This window comes from Gambusia affinis, linkage group LG13 (assembly GCF_019740435.1).
Source record: "Gambusia affinis linkage group LG13, SWU_Gaff_1.0, whole genome shotgun sequence".
Lineage (NCBI taxonomy): Eukaryota > Metazoa > Chordata > Actinopteri > Cyprinodontiformes > Poeciliidae > Gambusia > Gambusia affinis.
Genome location: NC_057880.1, coordinates 11,909,348 through 11,933,882, shown reverse-complemented (window position 1 = coordinate 11,933,882; position 24,535 = coordinate 11,909,348). Strand labels below are relative to the sequence as shown.

General features: G+C 36.5%; 1 protein-coding gene across 2 annotated transcripts; it reads right to left on the bottom strand.

The window, feature by feature from the left end:
* Positions 1–3,083: 3,083 nt before the first annotated feature.
* LOC122842978 (phosphatidylcholine:ceramide cholinephosphotransferase 1-like) lies at positions 3,084–21,920 on the bottom strand. Of its 2 annotated transcripts, none has more exons than XM_044137325.1 (6): positions 21,786–21,920; positions 8,219–9,068; positions 7,023–7,140; positions 5,382–5,535; positions 4,244–4,410; positions 3,084–3,825 (listed from the first exon to the last, which is right to left on the bottom strand). In XM_044137325.1, exons 2-6 carry the CDS (start codon positions 8,830–8,832, stop codon positions 3,649–3,651), a joined length of 1,230 nt encoding a protein of 409 aa, XP_043993260.1. In that variant the 5' UTR covers positions 8,833–9,068; positions 21,786–21,920; the 3' UTR covers positions 3,084–3,648. The 2 variants fall into 2 exon arrangements, with proteins under 2 accessions (XP_043993260.1, XP_043993261.1); XM_044137326.1 differs by having other exon boundaries at positions 8,219–9,065; positions 21,786–21,904.
* Positions 21,921–24,535: the final 2,615 nt, after the last annotated feature.

Below are 24,535 nucleotides of genomic sequence, written 5' to 3'. Positions count from 1 at the left end.
CATTTGCTGGTGTGCTTTGCATCATTGGCCTGCTGTGTTACTCAAGTGAGCTTAAGGTTTAAGATCATAAACTGCTGATCGTTCTCCTTCACAATTTTCTAGAAGCGAGCAGAATTACACTAGTGTCATTATGGTTAGCCACATAAGATAGCAGACGGGCTTTTCTGTTCTTTTTGCTCAGCAGTGGTTTTGGCCTCGGGACTCTCCCATGGATCAATCAGACAGCTACAGCTGATCCAGGACACTGCTGCCCACATTTTCACTAAAGCTAGGAAAGTAGAGCCCATCACTTCAGTTTAAAAGTCCTTATACTGATTCAGTGTAGCTCAGAGAATTGACTTTTAGTTTATGCATCGCTTAGGGAGTTGGCAATCAAAATAAGTAACCTTCTGGAAGGGCAGCAACAGCATCCAAATATTCCTGTGCATTTTTGACAACAAACAGGAGTCACATTCCGACAGCAGCAAGCTATGTGATGCATTTAGCTGAACAAACATCTACTAGCCTCATAGTACTGTACAATGATCATAAAAAAATTTAAAGAAAAGATAATCCACCTTTACTGCAACAAATTATTGGATTTGAAATGTGTTCACTGAGGATGTTACGAGAATACATGCCAAGAGGTCTAGAGAGCAAACAATGTCACTCGGCCGACTCTACCGAATTAGCTCATGTAACTGAAGTGACTCAATGTCCCCATCTACTGGCGTTTTGTAGATCTGTTATGATGTCATCGTCACAAACAAAGCATTTACTATTTTGGCAATAAATGTATAGAGGGATGTGGTATGTAGTTCAACATTTTGCTAAATGAAGTACCAAACAAATTTTCATCAAAATGCAACTTTTACAATTCTACTTGAATAATTTACTGTGGTTGCAGGTGTAATCCCAGAGGAACTCATTCATTCTCATCAGAACCTGACAACCTTCAACTTCAGCTAGAATTAAAATGGTTGGCTCTATTTGCAACTGGAAATAAATCTGAAAAGTCAGTGAAGAGCACTGACATTTTAGAGATCACTGATTTTACAATATAGCTGTATTGTAAAATGCATGGGACGCCATCCATACTTTCTCAGATCCTATTATTGAGATAATCTGTTCCAGAAAATTTACAACTTACTAAATGGAAACCAGTAAATGTCTCGGACATAATTTGACCTTTGGAAAATGTATTATAATATAGATTTGTGTTTATATTATACATTGTACTCTGAATTATGTATGCATGAGTAGAAATGTGTTGGCTCACCTCATGTTTGGGATTTCTACACTAGATGAAACTGTCAACCTGAAAAACAAGAAATGCAGAAATTGTTCAGCATTTGTACTTCATCCCCCAGAAACAATTATTTAATGTAAAGACAGTCAAGTTATACATTGACTATCTTTTGTGACAAACCTACATTCCCTTTTGTTTTTCAAACTAATTTCAATTAAATCCATTTCGAAACAGCAACAAAAAAAAGTCATGTAACAAAAACCTGACAGTACGCTGATAATAAAACAAATACTTTATTGTAAAATGTTTTATTCAAAAACATTCTGAGTAGATTCCTTTACCTTAACATATTTTACAAATATGTGGCTTGCACAAAAAAAAAAAACAAAAAAAAAAACAAAAAAAAACAATGATATAAAGTGGGTGAGAACAGAGAAAAATGCAAACAACTAACTTTTCTTTGAGACAAAAACATAAAAAAAAAATAAAAAAACTTGACTGGCAAATTAAATATAGCTTTCATCTTAGTCCAGACATTCAACCTAAATCGGAGAGCTGTTTGGATTAAATGGCATCTGAAGTTAAAAGTATGGCTATCATGTGAGGGGGTTAGAGGGGAAGGTGCTGGTTCTCTTTAAAAGCTGAGAGAATCTTCTCAATAAAAGTGAAATTGAAATGACTCGGACTCTGAAACAATAATACTCCTGCTGGTTTCACTTTTAAAAACAAGGGGCATTTAGTTCAACAAGAACTCGTACAAATTGTTATTCATATTCATTTAAATATTTGCCTCATCTAAAGATTAGTGCACATCGTTGTCTTAAAAGCCACTGAATAAAATGTGAAATTAAAGTTCTGCAGCATGAGTCAAGTCTTCCCCTACGCAGAAAAACGTAATACTTTTACAATTCAGTCTGTTAAGCAAAGAAAAACAAACAACAATACATGATTTGGATGGATATGGACACATTTTCACATTGAGGAAAAAAACAAAAAAAAAAACACGTTAGACATTTATGATTAAATAAATGATCAGTTCTATGCAGCAGCAGTTTAAGATTGTTCCCCACAAATAAACTCCAGAGGATTGTTGATGCACAAAAATCGAAAAGAAGACAGATGCATATAAACTAAGCTCAAAATTTACATGGATACATTTAGAAACTTTTCTCCAAGCTCCATTGTTTCGCGTCGCTTTAAAAGCGTTCGGCTTCTGCACGTCAATGATCTGCTTTGAAACTCCGACTGGGGAGTGGAGGAGGGGCTCCGCTGCAAGGACGCACAAGACATGTCCGGCTCCAGGACAACAACTCTTATCTCTGGCACCTGGGAGATCATCTCTCATCAGATGGCCAATTAGGAAGTGGTGATTTTCAGATAAGCTCGTCTGAGAAAGAAAGTTAAAATTAGCATCCGCGATCCGGCTTTCTAACAAGGCTCCTGCTGGTTCAAGACTGACTGGTTAAAAACAAAAACAGAAGACATGTTCTAAACTCAAAATACAATTAACAGTCCTTTTTTTTTTTTTTTTTCTTCTGTTAAATGGGTGTGATAAAGCATCAGAACACGGAAATCACTGCACTTATATTTGGGAAGATCAATCTTCTGATAAGGCTAAGCGTCATCTGGTTTTTATACATTCATAAGAACAGGACTTGCAGTTACAGGGGGTGTGGGGGGTCAGGGGACCGCGACGGGGTCAGGACAACAACACATGTTGCAGTTAAACCGTTTGACAATCAGGCTGAGGAAGGCACTGGGTTTGTGTTATACCACATGAGACTCTTACGCTCCATCCATCCACTATCCAACTTGAAAAAGATAAAAATCTAAAAAAGTTTGTTGTTTTTTTTTCTTTAGCTAGAGATCATTTTGCTATTGAAAAATAAAGTTTGACATATTTAGAAAAAATATCATCTGCACCTTTGATTCATTTCAGCAAGGAGAGTTTACCAAAAGCAAGCAGCTATAAAAAAAAAAAAAAAAAAAGAAAGTAAAACTTATGGCATTTTGGTTCTCAAATAAGCATCTGTTTGACACCGACTGAACTAGAAAGTCTAGAAACAGAAAACTGTTGATGCTTTTGTGCTGAGGGAAAAAAAAAATTGAGCTTTACAAGTTTATTAAAATGATACATCTGCTAACACTAGCAGAAATGTTTGTGACCCATTCCCACTGAAGTAAAATCAAATAAATTAGTGTGCTTACAAAAACAGAAATGGAAAAAGGTACAACAGAAGAAAAAACAAAATGTCTAGACGGTCACAGTGCTACCCATTTAGACCGGGAGACTCCTGTTAGTAAGGGTGAAAAGGACAGCTCTACATGGAACGGTGTCATCTTCCACAGATTCAAAAAAAACAAAACAAACATAGCACTTGTTTAAGTCACAGTCCTTGCATGCTTCAGCTCCACGGGGGTCACTGCGTGTCCAGTCGGCTGTACTTCACACCACGGTTCCAGTGCATTGCCCGCACTGCGTGGGGCAGCTGGTAATTCCGAGGAACTGTGCCGTTCACGTTCTCTTCGAAATACTGGAAGAGTTTGTACCACCATACCCGTGACAACAGGTTGCTCTGTGACGTCTCCTTCAGCGACTGAAACACACGGACAAACACGAAGGCCGTCAATGGAGTCACAAAATCTCTGATGTGGATTTGATCTTTGACAAATTAGCCGATATGTCACAGTTTAACTCTTCCTCAGCTGTTACAGCGTAGGACTGACAGAGGGCGCTCTGGTCTCTAACAAACTTCTCAACCTTCACTGAACGACATGAAATTACGCACACGTTCCATCTTCTGGAAGCTGAGTTGTGTCGCATTAAATTTTATTGTGAATATTAGAGATACATTTATGTCTGTGAATGACAAATCAGAAATATACTGCGGCTTTGTAAAAAAAACAAAAAACAATAGCAGTAAATTTTAAAATAAAAAATAAAACTGTGGCAAAAAGGTTTGAAGGCTCATCACGACCAACTCAAACTGATCAGGAGTCACCCTGTGAACTCACCTGCTGGTTGGCTATCGTGTGGTACCACCAGAAGAGGCGGGTAGTGATGAAGTACGCCACGACCACATCCACAGTGTAGTGGTCGTGGGCCAGGAGGATGCAGAAAATCCCAATGGCGCTCAGTGCCAGGCAGGCCCAGTGGTACAACCAAAAGCGCCGGGGGGAATCTGAAAGGGACACGGATCAAACGCACACAGAAGAGGAATTTTATTCAGCAATGGAATACTAATACGATTACTAATTAATTGTTCTTACGCTATGTATACTGCTGTACACATTTGTGTGTAAGTGGATATATTTTCCTTGCTTGTTCCTTTTTTAACCTACTAAAGACTATAAAATGCATTTTTTTATCCTTTTATGGCTCAAAATGAAGTAATAAATAAATAATAAGTGAATAAATTATACCAAAAGTTCAGCTTGTATAGTGCCACAACGGCAACATGACTTAAAAGTTGTTCTACTTTTTAACCACTAGATGTCAGACCTGCATCAACTAGATTTATGGACACTCGTGCTTGACTACTTGACCTCCTTTCAATAAAACCTGTGAAAAAGTGAAAAAAGGACGGCGTTCAACATCACAAATGAAGGTGAAACATGATAATCTAAAATATCAAGAAGCTTCAAATGCTGAAGCTTTCTTTCACGAAGACGGACTGAAGTAAAGAGACAGAGCAGACCAAACCCCCACAGCACTGCACACTGAAAAAGGTCTGACGAGGAACGACAAAGTGTGTCGGCTTGATGTGTGGTTACAGAAAAAGTGCAATCCTGACACACCGAAACCAATTCAGGAAGGACAGTATGTTGGTGGCGCAACGTTTCCTCTCTATCTTTGCTACATCTACACTTCCTCGTGAAATCTGTTGCTAAAGCAAAGTCAAACTGAAACCATGAGCATCACTTGTGGCAGTGAAAGTACTTTAAAAAAAAAAAAAAAAAAAAGGACAAACACCAGCCTATTAAACTTCATGTGCTAAAATATTTAAAACACAAAAAAGTCCAACAGCTAGATTGTGATGAAGTATTTCTAAACCAAGCTGTATGCAAGTACACAGAGGTCAAAGATGACTGAGAAGCTAAATGTCCTCCATCTCATCAGTCCTGACAAATACATAGACACAAAGCAGCTTACACTCCTTGATGAAGAGGAACGTGAGCGTTAACATGACAGTGTGGCCGCTATATAGATAATCTCCACACATGGTGTGGGAGCCTGTGATGGAGAGGCCCCCGCCGGCAATCATTTTCATTATTCTCCTCATCTGTGCCTCCCAGTTCCCGAGAAGCTGAAACACACAAAGTCACACAATAGAATGTTATTCAAAGAGAGGAAAAAAAAAAACAGATAAAGACTATGAAGACATAACAATTCAAAATAAGGATGTTTGATTTCATTTTCTATGGGTTAAATGACAACATCTCAATTTCAAAAGCATCTTTTTCAGTAAGAGCTATGGGATTTCTCCTATGTGTGCCCTTACAATAGATGTTATTCCTGACAATGCAATACAATCAAAACTAAGATGAAAAAAATCAAGTTAATGCTGCACTTAAAACGTTGCCGGACAAAAAGAAGTGGGGGTTTTTTCTTGAGATTGACCTCCTAACATCTTCTATAAAGAACAAAGTTGCACAATCTTCTTAAAAGCAGAAAACAATGAAATGGGACAAATAAAAAGGAAGCATTTGATTTCAGTGCTAAAATATCTGGTTCAAATCTTCACCCTTAACCAGGAACTGAACCTTAGTAGCATTTCCACTTTAGTTTCATGTTCCTCATCCCAAATAGACGATGCCTTAAACTCAGATTTAACATGACCATGTAAAGTAAATGCATCTTAAGAAAACTTTTTTCTCATTTCATAGCAACATTCTACAGTTCCTTAGAAAAGTATTTTCGTATTAATATTTTTTTTTAGATTTCTTCAGGTTACAATCACACACCACTGTTTTAAATGGGATTGTTTCTAATAAAGCAACACAAAATACTGCATAACTATGAAGCTGAATGAATTGATAATGACTTCCTGTTAATTTTAGAGCAAAAAAAAAAAAATCATCATCTGAGCTGACCTGTATTTGCATTCAGCTCCTTTTAATCTGATCAATAAAATTTAAAAAGGCAACCTGTGCGTTTAGATAAGAGCATATGTGAAGACATAAATTCAATTGACAATAGGTAGGAAACCCTGAAATTGTTTTCCATCCAGTCTGATAGAGTTTGAGCCATTTTTCACAGAAGAATAGGAACCAGATTTAGTCTACAGACGTATCTACACCAAAAGACCTCTAACTAGAGGCCACAGGTCTAAAAATAAATGCACACCTCAATTTTAAGCTTTTTACTTGATAAAAAAATAAATAAAACCAAAATTTCACAGTTATGCACTGCTTTTTGTTTATCTTGTTTATCTTTCTTCAGTAAAAAAACAACAACAAAAAAACAGCAGTTTATAGGTGTAACGTGACAAAAGGTGACAGGGTTCAAAGGTATGAACATTGCTCCAAGGTGTTATGTAAATAATACTCTTTAAAACAGTAAATATGTGCAATCAAGCAAACAGAAACCCATACAGGTAGCTAGGAGCAATTAAACCTGTTGTATAATCAAAACCTCGTGAAGCAACAGCTCAAAGGTTTATGCCCCCGAAGCTGGGCATGACTTAAAAATGTTTAAAAGGGAACTGTGAACAAATATTTCTAAAATATTTTTTTTCCTTAAGTTGCTAAAGCCATTTACATTTTAATTTGAGACACAAAACAAACATTCTACCTTTGGTGAGCACTTAAAGTGCATCCCGGGAACTGGAAGAGTAGTGATATACATTGTAATACATCGGTAGAGATAGAGAGTTCCTACAATGAAGAAGAACCTTCTGCCTACAATTGATCTGTGAAGAAAAAGGAAAAAAAATGATCACAATCAAGTAGTATTAAAGGTACTGAAGTCACAACAGCAAAACCGCAACAAAGGCTCATGACCTTTAACTACATCTTTACAAAAAAAAGACAAACTGGGCTGAATCAAAAAATATTTCCTACAGGAAAAAATGTGGAGAATCATAATATGGAAACGCACACACATTCCTCTCTTCAATGTAATAGTGTTTTCAAACTTTGAATTCCATAAGCAGGTAAAAATCCCAACATTTCAAACTTTTCCATTTTAAAATTCACAGGTTTTCCAACATATTCTGAACATTTAGAAAACATTTACCGAGTTGGGCACCATCATTTGTATGTTGCAGTAAAAAAAATAAAAAAATAAAAAAATAAAAAAAAAACATGTATAAGCCTGCCTTCCAATAAAGGATTATTTCACAGATTTTATTTGACTTTTGTATTGATACAAAAACACATAAAATTTGATCTCTAATCCAAAAAACTACAGTTTTTAAGATGTCTCACCAACTCTATGATCTGTTATGTATTTAGTGCCAATGAATTGTTTGGCACTAAATAACCAGACTCAATTTAAGTCCAGTTTCAAGATCTGATTTAAATGGGTCAACAGGTCAAAAAAATACTGACGTTGCACATTTTTGTGTCAGTAATGGATCAGTCAAAAAATAAATAGTAGTAATCAGTAACTGGTGGTAAAACAAAGATAAAGGACATCATCTAAATATAAATTAGCCATTCTTTATAATTTCACTTTTTTAGCATAAATAAGGTAATGAGGAATAAAGTCTGACACTCAGTTTTCACTTTCTTATACTTCAAGGCAAAAATATATATATATTTTCCTCTTTTCAGTAGAAAAGAGGAAAAAGGACTGCAGTAACTAATATAACTGCACTAAGGTCAAAAACAACAGGTAATGGCTTGTAGATATAATATTTTAAATAACAGCAACAAGACTATGTTTTTATTTTTGTGCAAGCACCATGAAGCTGTGGGCTTTTGACAGACCCAGGCCTATTTTGGAGGAATAAAGGACATGCTGAGATGCAACATGACGGTCTGTACCTGTGCTTGAGAAGCATCCACTGTATCAGCCACAGGAACACCAGCAGCATACCGTTAATCTCGCAGATGGAGAAAGCCCACTCACGCCTGTCGAACAGGTCGAAGAACTTATCAGGCAGCGGCGGAGTGTGCTCCTTCGGAGGAACTCGTTCGTGGACCACTGAAATGACGACACTGGTGGTGACGAAGCACACCACAGCATAGATGAATGCTATGCCTGTCTTCCCCCACTCTGTAGGGAATGAGGAGCGAGTAGGTTCTACTGTTGGCATAGGAATGTGGATCATCTCCTGCTCAAAGTCTTTCCTCCCCAGCGTGCCATTTCTCTGAGGCTTACTAGTTCCGTTGGGTATTCCCGCTACGTGGCCGTTTGCGTGACCGTTTTTATGATCCTCGATGTGGGTCTCTATCCGGAGGATCTCCATCTGCTCCAACAGCCGACTCCCGCCGTCAGGTGACACCCTCGAGAGAGGAGGCATCTTGAAATCTTCCTTGGTGAGCCTGAGCAGAGCAGGGCCGTCTGTCTGACGGAGGGCATCGGTGTACTCTGGCAAACCCTCTTTGCTCAGCCAATCAGAAACATCTTTAGTCGACCATGCCGCCACCTTCTTCATTTTGAACAGTGGACAACGGTGAGGATTAGAAAAGTCCTCAGATTAGAGGGAAAGGTTTATTGTAGGAGCGGCCGTCTATGAGGCAGTAGCAAGACATCTGCAGTTCTGACACATGGTGCGTCTTTATCCAGAGGGAGTCCAGGTTCCTCTTGACGTCTGAAAGAGAAGGAAGGCAGCCAGGACTCTCAGGAACAGACGGCTTTCTTCACCTCAGCAGCTTCTTCAAAGCAGCTCTGCTAAAAGGACAAACGTGTGCGTGTTAGATTTTAGTGATTGAAAGTAGTAGCTTTAATTCACTAATAAATATCAACAAATAATCCAGCTATTTTTTTCATTTCAGATACTGGAAAAAAAGAAAGGCAAAATCAGTTTGACATATTCATTAAACACATTAACAGTACCAATGCCCCCCTTGTGTGATTTTCCTGAGTTCATTAGAAGTCAGACAGGTTATAGAGAAATATATTTTTGTGCAGAAACTGGGATATTCCAATTTCCTAAAACTACTGTGCGTTAGCAATGTACCCCTGCTGCATCTGCAGCGGTGCTCTTGAGCCTTTGTGAGCTGCAAAGGTCAGCCATCTTCATCGGTCGGCTCCGTCTGATTTCCAAAACCAACACGGTAGACCAAGAGTCAGCGTCAAAGAAGCCCGATTGTAAAAGGTTCCCAGTATTTTCAAAGGCCAAAAGATCTAAAGTATGGGTGTACTTCCATATGAAGGGTTTGGATTCTCTGTATGGTTTTGTGGTCTGCCACATTTTCCATTGAATTTCAATTAATAACTTCACCAAATGTCAGATTGAAGAAGATAATGCCTGCATGCTTTAGGTGCAAATTTAGTTCACTCTATCCAGATCAGTTTTTTTTTGTTCAGTTCATTGTTTGTTCAAATTTTATTTCATGTAGTGCAATAAGCGTAAACGAAGTAAAACTTGCTTTTGGTATTAGGAGGTCAAATGGATGTTTAGATTAGTTAATTAAACTAAAAAGTAGTCAGATTAAAAAAAAATAATACAGTCAGTGTCATTAGGTTAATAACCTCCTAAACTACTTTTTAAATAGATGTTACGCAGACTTAAGAAGCCATGAACTGCTAAGCTAATTCACTCACACTGGTACAAAACGGACATACATTAATATTAATGTTGTACACATAAAGGTAAATCTCAAAAGCAGTGCAATATTTCTTGCCAGTCATCTCAGAAAGTGAAACGGTTATTGTAGAAATTTATTACAGAGTAAATCACATTGTGTTCTCAAGGCTGCCAAGTTGGCTGCAATTCACTTTTTTAGTATTTAATCTGTTAGCTAATTTTAATCACGCCCAAAAAGATCACTTTACTTTATTATTTTTCTTAAAGCAAAATTATTACAAAAAACAATATAAAGTAAAGCAGTGATAACAGTGGGTTGATTTGGTCGTCAGCACAAAGCCTACACATTACAAGTCGCAATAAATCAAGCAAATTCCAAGTATTTGAAGGAGTAAAATATAGTAAACAGACAAAATGTCTACAATGAGAGTGCAGCCAGAGACTTCAAAACCAAATTTGTGGTGGCATCTTTGGTGGTTTTGTCTTTCTTCAGCAGCTCACCATGCCAGGCATGTGCACTTTTGTGGTTCAAAACAAAACTCAGAACCATCCACATTTCTGTTTAATGTGATCAAACCTATCCACTTAAAAACGCTTCCATCCTAAATAATGTTTACCAAAAAGAAATCCATTTCACTCAATCTTAAGCTTTATTTCAGTAGGTGGCAGTATCGAATACTTTTAGTCGACTTTTTTTTGTTTTGTTTTTTACACAATAAGTCGCTTCATGATTTCAAACAGGAAATGTCCTTTATTTTTCCTATTTACTTTTCAGTTCCGCCCAAATAGTTCTTATAAAACTTAAGGAAACAAGGTTTCCAGCATAAATTATGTTCACATCCATTACAGACTGTACCATTAACTATTTACTTAAAATGATTTTAAACAATAAAATATAGTCTGCAAATTCTTCAGCCTGTAAACAAATTGATTTTTGATTCATAATCACCCAGTTTTAAAGTCAAAATATAAGAAAAGAAAGTAAAAAAAAAAAGGAGAAACTAGAGTGTAGCTTGGCCCACTCCAAACTCTAGACAACAGCTGTGGACACAGAGATGAAGTAGGACATCTGTTGCATATCATTCATTTGTTTACAGAATGTGATGTCCGTGGCAACTTCCTGGATTCAGGAAAAATAAAGCATATAGTATGAAATGAAATGAAATGAAATATATTCGAAGAGAAAATACAGATTTTTTGTTTCAGTTAACATATCATGCTCAAAATGGGGTAGGAAGAAGTGAGAACTTATAAACTCCTACCCCTAAACACTTGAGACTTTAGAGTCCTACTGTCATTAAATAAAATCAAAATCAAAGTGGCAGTCAGAAGTAACAGTTACTAATATTTACCTATACATTTTCCCATTTTATGCTGGTTTATCTTTCTAAACCCTTACACCAAGTTGTTATCTTATTGCTTTCTGTCCCCATGTGTGTATCTATTGAAAATTACCTCTTTGTACTGTACTATCACACAGTATCGTGTAGAAAAAAAAATATATATATATAATTAGTCCAGGTGCTTCTCTGAACTCAGTGGAATGTGAGCAAGTGTGAACAGTATTCAATGAAGATAAAGAACACGAGTGACGGCTATCTATTACTTCTGACTGTTACCACATCATAGATTAGTTGTCACCAAGTCTGCTGTGAGAACGACCTTTGGTCTATGAATCAGCTTAACGCATGTTGCGCAGAAATAATCTTCAAAGGAATAGGAAAACAGACCAATTCTGAACCAATAAACCCTGAAATTAAATAAATAAAATACTTTGGTATAGTGTTCCACAAATTTACAGTTGTTGTGCTTTGTAGCTAAATATACAATTTTATATTATTATGACTATTCATATTGAAAAATGTATGAAAGGTGGAGAGATGGTGCCAAACATTTTAATATAATATACTGTTGAATTCAGTTACACAAGACAGCTTTTATTTATCACCATCGCCAATGAAAATTCCTTCACTACAATGAAAGAAAAGCTTAAAGACAAACTATCTGGAACAGATGCATTTTAAATAAGATGTTACTGAGTCGCTGAAGCGCTCATCTTTTGCCTGTTACTACATGCTGTTTAACTAAAGCACACATAGAAAGAGCTCTATTGTAATATGTTTACATTGAATACTAAGTTCTTTTTTACAGCAGTGACATCATTCACGTGGACCCGGATGCTGAAACTACTTAAGGAAATCGCTGTTTTTTTCCCTCCACCCAGCCTCACCGCAAAAAGGTACAACCCTCAGAGCAAAGCAAACACGAAGAATAAAAACTAGTTGAACAAGGGCTTTGAAAACCAAAAATCGGTTGTCAAACAATGAAGGTCCATACATAGCTTATAATCAGAACATAATAAATGCCTTTTTTTTTTTCTTTACAAAAAGATTATATTTTGACATAATGTTGAATGGGTCTGAGCATTTATTTTCTCAAAGAAATTTTAACATGTATAAATAAAAGTCAAAATAAAAAAGAATTTGTTGGTAGTTCATATTCTCAGTTTGAATGCAGTTTTGATGAACTACAACTAAACCTAATGAAGTTTTGTTGCCTTGTCCAGGACGGTGTTTCATGTCCTCGTGAAAATAAACTTTTTGAACCTTGATTTTCTTAAATCTTGAAAAAAAAAAAAAAAAAAGTAAGTGCCTAAAGAGATAAATAAGATTTTGACAAAACTGGGACAGAGCATCACATGAGTCTTATGTCTTATAATTTAAAGTTAATAGTTTATTTAGGATTTAAAATAGGATTTATAAAACCGGCAGTAAGGATATCAACACTATTGGAGCAGTTAATCAATTGACACTATAAATATAAACATATTAAGGACTTTTGATAATTGTAAATACATAGCTGGAAACATTGCAAGATGGAAATAACTAGAAAGCATCATTAAGGGACAGTTAGAGAAAAACAGAAGTAGTGTGCTACTTTATCCAATAAATTCTCCACTGCTTAAGGTTTGGTGGGGCTGAGAGGAAGCCGCACTCGTGACATCATCAGGAGAGGATCCCACTTAAGTGCGATGATGCGTCAAACTGATAGTAACATAAACACTGCAGGTTTAGTAGATGGACTGGGACTGGCCAACCTCGCTACAGTTCAACACAGAGTCAATAAAAATGGCTGAAATCAAGAGTTGCGCCGCCACAAGCGCTACTTCTTTTATTCCTAAAATACCTGACCTCAATTTGAGCTCAAAGTGGCACATCAGTCACAGTAGAGTGTTCCAAAATCTCCTTTCAGAAATTTATCAAATCAACTAACTGACCGCCCCAGAGGAATCCAGAAATGTTGTAAATGTTGTACATGTTGATACAAAGATCTCCACATTTTACCTTTATTTTCAAAACTTGAGCGCATTTAAGATGTTTGAATTCAAGTCTGCAGAACACACACAATTCATACAAAACACATGGGATGCAGGAAATGGTGAACACTCTTGTGACTCCATAAAACAAAGAAGAGCAAAGACATAATATGTTGAGAATTTAGCACTCAACCAAAAGAATACCATTAAAACATTTTGCTTTTATGCGCTATATTTTTTTGTGCAAGTCAAACTAAGTCTTGCACAAAAAAAACTCAAACTACGTCAAATATTTCCGAAGCAATACTTATTGCTTTTTTGATTGTTCTAAAAGAAACTTATTTAAAAAAAAAAAAAAAACTGCTTTAGTGTAATTACCAAAGATCATTTCTCAGAGATCTGCTTTTTGTATTTCTGACATTTGCGGCAAACCATTTTCCATTTGAGATTTGAGTTGAGCTAAAAACTGAGCTGAACTGAGATCAATGCCTGCTCTATTCTTTGAAACAGCCACCTGATTAGGCCAATTTGATACATAGCATCTGAAAACTTCCATCCCTTGCTTATTCTTGTGTGGTTATCTGAATCGGACATTTAGACATTACCATGGACAATCAACTATCAATTTCTGTCCCGTTAAAGACACACGTATAATATTCCTTCCAACATGAACCTGTTCTGAAAACAAATAGGCCAGCTGCTCTTTCTACCTCATGTTCTGAGCTCTGGGCCTTTTCTTGACTAGTATCCACTTTCAGTTTTTATTTTACACTGCGTCACACCAACAAAAGGTAAATCAGACGCTCTCACCTATATCCATTTACACTTGGCATACAAATACTGCATACGTGGAGAATATGAGGTCAATATTGACATAACTGGGCCAGCCAGGCTTATGTGAAAGACAATATGGTTACAAATTAACTGTATTTTTCTGTGACTTACACAGTGGCTCGGTTACAGTTTTTGAATGAAAATATGTCGCTGCAGAAAAGCTGAGGAAGTCACCAAGGAAATTCAGAAAAATGTAAAGTCACCATCTAAAGCCACTTCTTAGAAAATAAAATAAAAAACTATGACTGTTTGCATGACAGGTGACATTTCTCTTTAAATTTAGGAGTTTTAAGCTAAATAAACCTATAAAGACTTGTCGCTCCTCAGTTACACGTCACCAACAACTAGTGAAGTGTGTGTCCACATTTTCTGTTTTTTGGTGCACATTTCCAGTTCGACGAAATCCAACATCTACTGATGAAATGTGTTTTCTGAGAAGGCTTTGAAGCTCCAGTTCACCATTTGCAACTAACTGACACCTTGACTCGCAATTCTTTAACAATTTAGCCGTGGGCCTGTTTAAAGCAGAAACTTGGTACTCATTCACTGTTAAAGCTTGTTTTGTAAAGTCACAGTGTCCTCAGTATTTGCCAAGACTGGCTTCTATAAAAAGAAATCACACAAACAAAAGAACAGTTCTTGAGCAAATGGAAATCTTTAATCGAAGTGCATGCTGCTTGAGGTTTAATTCGAGCAACAGATCACACATTATCTTATTACATGTGGATTTAAGAAACTGGTCAACTGATGAGCAGTTCTGTGGAAAACCTACACACTCCTCAGTAATGTCCTCAAAGAGAAACACATTTCTACAAGGTAAAGGTTATGATTAAAAACCCTAGAGGACGCCTGGAAGCTCTTGTAACGGATAACCCAAGATTATCCATTAATCTTTTGATTAGTAACAATAGATTAGTAATTCACCAAACATTTCAAGGTCGCAGGTTCTCACTAATATATATATAAATATATAAATATTACATAAATATTTCTAAAAATCTGGTTTCTTTCATGCAAAATGTCTGGCCAGCTATTTTCGAGTATGGTTGCCACAGTTTTGTAAAGTTTATCATTATCTTGGAAAACAAATAATCCCATAAGAATTTATCATCATGAGATAAACTGATTGTTTTGGTATTTTTTTCCCCCCAACTTTAAAAGTTGAGTCAAAACCTGGGATAACTCCTTTGCTGTCCTACACCTTTTACACCAACGGCTTGACGAAAGCTGAACCTTGTTCAGAAAGTTAAAGCTGGTTGTTTTCCCTCGCCTCTGTGTTGAAGGTATATGCGGAAATATACGTCTTATCATCATCTTATTTGACCATTTCATTACTTCTGTTCTTATCTTTTGCCATAATGAAGAAAACCAGTATCGTACAATGAGGTAACCACATGGAGGCTAAACCACTATAGCAAAACAATATGCTAGTTAATTAATAGAATAAAGGACTTGTTCATTTCAACACACAACAGGCACCATAACAAAGATGTCAAACAACCAGACCATCTACTGATGAGAAAAATGCCCCTGCAGCTTTCTCAGAAACTTTTAAAGAACATCAGACACTTAAAAGAAACTACCACCCCCCCTAACAACATTCAGCTGCATGCTGCTTATAGACGTCGGAAAATATAACTAGGATGGCACACAAGGGACCCATCAGCAGGAAATAATTAGGCAGCAGTGGATTATTTAGTGCCCACAACAGTGGAATATAGAGGCTGTTCTTGACAGCTTCACAGTGACTTTGTAATGAAGCTCAGCTCCCAGTGAATCTTTCACAACTGGTTAACGGTTATGAGATCTACAACACTTGATACATTTTTTTTTTTTTTGCTTTAATGATTCTAATTTTTAATTAAAATCTTCAAAGTCTTAACAGTCTATTAAATGTTTAAGGAAAGAAAAAGTCCTCAGTTTTGACTCTTGCATGCGAATAATTAATTAAAGAATTTTTTTAATTCTGAGTTTCATAAACCACACTTAATAAGCCAAATAACTTTTTCACATTCTTGAATTGCACAAGAACTCTCCGTTCCAAAACAGGAAATAACATCAAGTGCTGATTCATTAACATGTGCTGCAACACCTCAAAACTTTTAGCAGCTTACATGTTTTTTTGAATTTTCCACTCACCGTTATCTTAACAATAATTAACTCTCTCCATTTTTTCATGAAACATCCACCAAGGTCGAAATTATTAAACGCATGTACGACTATCTAAAAACTAAAACCACAGAGAAACTTTTCCTGCACATTATCTTGAACAGGTGTTCTTTATTAAAAATGGGTTTTTATGAACGCAGCAGAAGTCGGGGCCGTGAATCATTCTCAGAGAATGTCAAGTGTTTTACACGAAATGTTAGTACACAAATTCGCAAAAGGAGTGCGTGGAGCCAGTTAAACATTCAGCAGACTCGAGCAGGAAAGACATCAAAGTGTGTTTTCCTGTGACAAGCCCTTAAAAAGTAGCCACAGTACAGATCTGACTCCGGCAACACAGAGGACGGAAGCAGGGTGTGGTCTCCTTCAACTGTCTGTTTGATTTCCTGTGCTCTCAAATAATGTGCTGTCCTTAAATAAAACCATACAAAGCGATATGTTTCAATTGTGAAAGTTCCAGTTGAATCCAGATCTGCACACGTGCTGGGTAAAAATGAGCAACCCTGCATGATTCAAGTGAAAGGTGAAAGGTAAAGTCTGCTTAAGCACCCTTCTGAGGTTAAACATCACCGATTCTTGATTTGTTAACTTTACTTTTATATCACCAAAAAGCTGTAAAAAAACGCTTCGAAAGATAAAATTAGATGATCTGGTTGGGATAAAAGAGCTTCTACGTCCCTTCCGTGCACAATGAGTGCAGGTTCAATAAATGCAGATTCAAATCACGTGAGTTTCGAAAACGTACCTCACTGGTGGACAGAGAAATAGCAGTTTTAGAGTGTTACTTGGCATTTTAACCACACCAGACTCATCCACACTTGGCAAATGGTGAAAGAAACTTTAAAACTTGTTGGACTGTGCAGGAACTCAGCACTCCAAAGGAAGAGTCTCAAACACAGATTAATTGCATAAAGCTTCATAACCACAGTTCATTATATTAAAGAGAGTGCACTCAGGGAGTCCTTACTTTAATGACAAATAAGCAGAGATTTTAATATTTCAAGTTCTCCTCACACACCTTTTATCAGCACCTATTATTCTTTAATTAGCACACTGATCAAACTAGTCAGATTGCACAACTTTAGTCCTCCAAGTTAAAATCAAAATCAATCAAAACTGAAACTGAAACAGGTCTGACCTTAAAGCAGATCAACGCAGCTCTAGTTGTATCCCTATGTTAATAATAATAATAACAATATAAAAGTCACAAACTGGATAAAGGACAAGATTCATCTGCTTCAAAATGTTTATTGTTTTTTAACAAAATATCCCTTAAGTACACAAACTTGTATCAGAGTTTACCATCCGAAGAAATGCAACGTTCCCGACCCAAAGCAACCAATCAGAACCAGACAGAGGGTCTTGGCGCTGTCAATCAACCTCATGCACTCACTGCTAAATGTGCTAATGGAAGAGAAACAGCTCACCGTCACAGAAAAACCACTTATCCGCCGTCATCAGTGACCATGCCAACTGGTCTGAGCATTGACAACAGGCTCTGCTAGCTGCAGTGTAGCAGAGCGATACTATTCCAAACTTGAAATCTTGATGGGAAAATACCGAGCTCGGGTTCAAACAGGTTAGACAACAGAGCTGGACGAACAATAAGCCGGTCATCAGTTCAGAATGAGACTCCGTATTAGAGAGAATTAAAGAAGCTTTAGCAATCTCACATCCAGACATCACTTTCTCTTTGTACTAAACACATCAAGTACGTGCAGCTTATCTACTTTTCATACTCAACTGTCTATGTAAAGCCAACAGGCTGACTCGCCTACTCATTTATTTGAATTTAATTCCATATGCTGACATGAACTCATTCAGCAAACTGATATAAAAGCCTCAAAGCCCTATTTGCCTTGCACTCCAAAAGCAGTTGGAGGCAACAGAAATAAAACTGGGACAACATGTGACTAACGGTAAAGCCACATGTGTTTCTAATGATGGAGGAGGAAGCATCGGAGGATCCGGCTCAACTCATCTCTAGTCAGTGATAAATCATAGAAAGATCACAGCCATTAGGGCTGCTTCGGTTCAGAGGATCAATCATACTTGCTGATATAAAATTATTTTTTTAATTTGGAAAAAATAAGCATCTGGAGTCAGATGAGCCCATTAGCTTTAAAATGTCAATTTGTTTTGAACTCTGACCTAATTAGAGGAAAAGAATGGAGCACTTTGCCATCTGTAAACAACCTAAAGAAAGAAAGAAAAAAGAAAAAAAAAGCAGCAGGATCTGGTCTGGATTAGAAATGCTGTTCTTTCAAAATGAAAGCTGGTACCCAAAACAGAAAAGCAACAACTGTTCCCACTGCTGCTAATACAGTATAAAACAAACACCTATGGATAATTTAAGCTACATTATTTATAGAAAACATGTGCATTATACACAGACCCAAGACCAGACATTGGCGAAATTTAGCAGTTCTCATGTATTATGGAGACATCTCAACGCCACGTTTTGTTCTTACAAACTTCCATTAGAAAAGGTTAAAGCTATAATACCATTTAATCCGTGCTCTCAACTTGCTTCTGTAACAGATTTACACTCTCACACTCACACACGCACGCGCACATGAATCATTTGCGAGAATCAATGTCTTGCCCAAGGATGTTTCAACACGTAGACTGGGGAAGCAGACAAATATGTAAACCAAGCAAGACATGGACCACATAGCAAGAGGAATTTTAAAACAAAAATACTATACATTTATAAAGGTGATTGAATACCAATAGAGGTCAGAAACTACACTAGGTGACTAAAGAAGATCTGTTAAAAACAAAAACACAGCCGTTCTTCTTTTTTTTGTTTGTTTTCTTTCCCTCCTTCCCCTTCCTTTTCTGTCCAAGTCAGTGTTTGGTCAAAACAGCCGTTGTCAACTGACACAGTTTTCCAGAGCTGAATCACACAGCACACAGACAACTCATTGTTTCCACTAAAACTGCTGCCGCTGTGCTGCGCTCGTCCGGCGCGACCCTCTCTCTTCCTCGCTCGCTCCGAGCCTGACATGATTTGGGCCAGCAACGCTGCTTTCCAGGCTGGATACAGTGACAACAATAACCCCGCCTTTCAACATTTTGCCCTTTTGACACCGTCCGCCTCACACACTCGCACACGCACAGTTTGCGAATGTGAAGATTTGCTTTCTCGCCAGTTTCCCCGTTGCACAGACATCTCTCTGTTAGTTCAGATAACAGCCTCATTCAACTGATCTGTGTTTGTCAGTCTGTGTGTGAGAGATTTGTTTTGGGTGGAGGCATGTGTGGGTGGGTGTGGGTGTGTGGGTGAGGGCGGGGGGAGTCTTGGAATTAGCCACTGATATCAGGTTGTTCTAATAAACATGCAACAACTATTTTATTTGACACATCTGCCTCTTTCGCCTCAGAAGAGGAACACAAAATAAACACACAATGCGAATGTAACAGTATCAAATTACAAAAAAGTTTTTTTTTTAAAATAAAATGTATCAAGGAACCTACAAGAAAATCCATATTAGTTTCCACCTTGAATACAGCTTTTACAATTTCTCAAAAAAGCTACCAATTCTGCAATTTTATGTGCTTACATAGCTTTACATTAGAAAACATTTAGACTTTAGTTGGATGGTTTTTTTTTACTGACGTTAATATCTTGGAAGAGCGGCATTACAGAATAATATGATCTAGAGTTTGGGACCTAAGTTCATAAACCTCATAGTGAGAAAAAGACGCAGCACAACTACAGAACTTTGGTTCATGAGAATCAGATCAATGTCGATGCAATACCAAGAAATAACATGGAGATTTCATGTTTTCTTAAGACAACACTGCAAACCGGTCCTGGGGCTTCTTCCTGAAGTAAAATTAGAAAGCCAGAGAGTTGGGCTAGATATGCATTTAAAAGAAAGGCTACTTTGCATATAGCTGTTACAGTTCCACAAACAAATTACCTTGGCAAACAGCCAAGGCCTGTCTGTTTTGTTTTTCTTTTACATGTGGGACAATTTGTTTCATATGTGCTCATGTAAAACACGAGCTCTTATTTTTTTTTTAAGCAGATCAAAAACCCTGTATCCATGTTAGACGTGCTAAAACTAATGCTTAGTTATGCTGCATTCTATATATTGACCAGTAAAGCATGCATCGTTTCTGAACCTATCTCAATTAAATAACACTTCATAAAATTACCTCTTTCAGAATATACTCAAAAAGTTTGGCTTACAAAAAAAAAAAAAAAAAAGGCAAGCAAAGCTGGTCTTCGCTTACTTGTTCTCTATTGTGAAGAAAAAATCTTGCAGCATGGAACAAAAGTCTTTTTAAAGTCAATTAAATGCATTTATTTCATTATTTGTTAAAGAACATTTGGAGAAACCTCATCAAGGCCGTGTCACTCCACCCCAAAAAAAAAAACAATTAGTAATGTAAAACTTATCCCAGTATTTATGATAACTATTCTTCTTAGGGTAGTAACACCAAAAATTCTCATTGAAAATCCTGCAATTTTTCTCAATTTTAATTAACAAGCATGGCGTGTGTACAATTGAAAATGTCATAGAAATTACGTATAAAAATGATAAAACAAGCATCACTTATGAGATGAACTAACTGACTTGACTGAAAACAGGCATGTTGCAATCATTACACTTCATTCTTTACCATCCACCAAGACTTCCACTCTGTACACGTCAGTCGATGTAGTTTATTAAGTTTAAAATAAAATAAAAAAGATTAGAAGCAAAAAATTATAAAAATGGAGATAATCTTATTTTATCTTCTGTTTAATCTGAACTTCAATCAAATAATTCTCTCTCTCTGAAAAGACAATGTAAGCCTTGTTCACAGCAATCAGTCACTTTCACGAATTCACACCTGTAAGATTCCTAAACACAGTTGGCAGAAACGTGAGTGCGTGTAAAACGCAATTCACTTCACGCTCACGCATCGGACGTGGTAAGACTGTGGGGTTTTAAGGGCTTATAGTCTCATCCGTCTAAAAATAGATAGCAACGCTCAAGTCTTCATGACCACAGCTAGCATGTTAGCTGTAATACAATCCATCCAGATTCACAGCGAGATTTGGGGTCGGAGGTATCTGTGCTAGCAACCAAACTATTAACTATAGTGCCACAAAAATCGTATTTCATCGTGAAAACGTCAGTTTAGTCGAGGTTCAGCTCGGGCTGGGGCCTCTCTTAAATCCGGCTGGATAGGGATTAGTAACGATATGAAGGGATGGGTTTTTTTTCGGCAGCTGTTGAAATGTTTCCATTCCAAGGCCAATGAGGAGCAGTGGTTAGCTAATGCGGTACCTTCCTTCTAAACCTATTGCCTATTGCTCTGATGTGGGTAAACGATAAAGGGGTTAGCCTTTAACACAATACGGGCTATGGTTATTCCATAAGTTTGTGCTATAAAATAGTTACCGCAATAACTAACAGCTACCTCGATGCGACTTGTTTTCTAAACCAGCCCCCCTCACACAACGCCAAGAAACCAAACAGGAAATGTAATGTTTGTCTTTCCGGCAAGGACGGTGGCAGGTTTTTGCTTAATATCATCTTACCTTTGCGATTTTGAGAGGCTTATCAAAACGTCCAGGCTCCCAACGCACAGTGATAAGGAGCCTCTTCTGCAAAGTCTGTTTTCATGGGTAGGCGGTTTGAAGAAGGCGTCATTCCTGCTGCGTTCAAGTCCTGCCGAAATGTGGGATTTCCCACTTCCGTTACAGAATTGAGCTAGTGTCAAATCCAGCGACGTAATTTACTTCTAATACGAAGTATAAGAAGTAAGTATACACGGTATACCGTAGTATACACGGTAGTATAAATTACACACCGCAATATATTTCTTTGCTTTTGTTCACTTGAACGCTAATGTGTATTACACGTGGAGGTAATGACGATGGCTCACTTTGCCTGGAGCCACCTGTTGGCGCAGGTTTTAAATATTTACACACAAACTATTTCAGTTTTAAAAAGACTGGACTGTTCCAGTTTTAGGTTAGATAGATTGATCAGAATGTTAGCTAATAGAAGAACATTTTGTAACTTCTCTTTCTTTTTCCATTTCTCAAATTCTCATAGGTATACTTAAACATTTATGTATCTGATAGAATTATTCTTACAAGTAACTTAATGGCAGAGGCGGTACCTGGAAATTGTACTCATGAGTTGCACTTCTTCAACACAGATAAAGTAGAAGTGAGAAGTTAAAAAAAATTTTAAGCAAGAGTAAAAATATTTCATAACGGAAATATTTAATACTGTAACTGATCATAATATCTGGTTTAATATCTTAAAATGGTGTAATCAGATGGACAAAAATATAAAGTCATGTACAAATTCAGGTATTGTAAAGGCTTAAATGAAAAAAATAACTGAAATGACATTATTACAAAAAGAAATTTTAAGTAGAAGAAACACTTTTCCAGATTTTATGTTTTTCCTTGTAAAACGTATTAGGGAGTTCCAACACTCCCTAATACTGTAGGGAGTGTTGGAACAGGGTAAAGTACATCCTTTTTGGTTCAAATATGTTTGTTCTTCATTTAGTGAAGATACTCACAGTGATTTGCGTATCCAGAGACTTTACTCAAGTAAGTTGACATACTAGAAACAGTCCTAAACAGTTAACATAAACAAACACACTCAGGGCAATTTAGTGTCACTATATTTCCAATGAATGGACTTGGAGACAAAGTCAGAGTACTTGGACAAAACCCAGACATCCACATGAAAAACATGGAAACTCCAGACAGAAAGGCTCCAGGCAAGCTTATAAACCAGGACCGTGTTGCTGTGAGATGACAGCATGACATTGTGCAGGATTTTGTTGGGACAGAAGAGAATGAGTAATGGGTAAGAACTTGTCTTAAATATAAATCTATGTTTCAGCAGCGTTTTGATGAAGAAATAAAAAATAAAAACCTGAAACTTTGATCTCCTTAAAGACAGATTGTACAAGAACAAATATGCGACTGTCCTTTGGTCTTCCTTTTTTCATCCTTCAGAAATTCTAATGTTGATAAAAGTCTAGTTTGGTTGATGCAGGGAGCAAACAGATGTGGCGTGTATATACATAATTCCACTTAATAATTAAGTTTGTCAAAACATAACTGGACTGGTACACCATCATTAATAGGTGGACTGTTTATGTTAACAATGTTATCAGCTTTGACTTATAATAAGCATACACAACTCCTGTGAGAAACATATATTGAATTATTTTTTGTATTGTGTTGTCTAGGTAATATGTGACATCCCAGAACCCACACTTAACATAGCAGAATGATTTAACAATTATAACAGTATAGTAATGCAGAAAGACATAAATGAGTGATTTCAGGCGTTACTATTAATTTATTTTTTTAAATTGGTCAGGTGGAATGTTGTATTTGTGGGATTTATTTATCAAACAATAATTCAGGAGGGAATATAGTGATATAAAAATAGCAAACTGTTGTATTTATAAATAAATGACTTTATTAAATGAACACAAGTTATTATCTTGTAGTCTGAAGCAACATAATGTATAGTAACAATAACAACAAACTTAATATTGTAGTTTCATTTCTCTACACTTTACATATTTGAATCAATATTTTAAATATTTGTAATATGTAATATACAAAACCATTTGCTAAACTACTACTAACTATTTTAAAAAAAAAACATTCATTAATTCACAAAATGAAACTGGTTCTATAGATTAATTTCACAAAGACTGATGTTTTCAAGAATTCTCTATTGATTTTAATGATTTTCCACTTACATCTATTGAAAATAAAACATTTAAGATTAGAAATTTTTAATTTTTAAAATCCTTCTTAGAGTTTTCCAGACAACAGTGGACCACACAAATTACTCACGTTTTTTATTTTTCTACAATCTCCTCTTCAGTTCAACCTTATCAGTGGAGACACATTGCTGATGTTACCATTATAAAATAGCTTACAAAAAAGTATTGACAAAGCTCAATGTGATTTTCACAGGAGGTGGAGCGTTGTTGTTAGCAGCTGCTGAAAGTAACTAAAAAGTTACTTTTAATGTAACTTAGTTACTTTCCAAATCAAGTAGTCAGTAATATAACTAAGTTACTTTTTCAAGGAGTAATCAGTAGTCCAATTAAAGTTACTTTTTCAAAGTAACTATGCCAACACTGTTCGTACCTGTTTGAATGTTATTTTTTAAAGGTACTTTTAATCTGACAAATGAACTTTATCTGTTTCGGCAAAGATGATATTCACAGGCTTTCCAAAGATAAGCCATGCATAATTAAATTAAAAAGCTTCATGGATAGAGAGCATCATAAAAT

What these genes read in the sequence shown, in the direction of transcription:
- LOC122842978 (XM_044137325.1), bottom strand. Translation starts at nt 8,832, where the DNA reads ATGAAGAAGGTGGCGGCATGGTCGACTAAAGATGTTTCTGATTGGCTG. An exon ending in TGGATGCTTCTCAAGCACAG is followed by an intron (nt 7,141 to 8,218) that starts GTACAGACCGTC and finishes TTTTCTTCACAG; the next exon opens with ATCAATTGTAGGCAGAAGGT. An exon ending in ACTTTAAGTGCTCACCAAAG is followed by an intron (nt 5,536 to 7,022) that starts GTAGAATGTTTG and finishes TGTGTGTTTCAG; the next exon opens with CTTCTCGGGAACTGGGAGGC.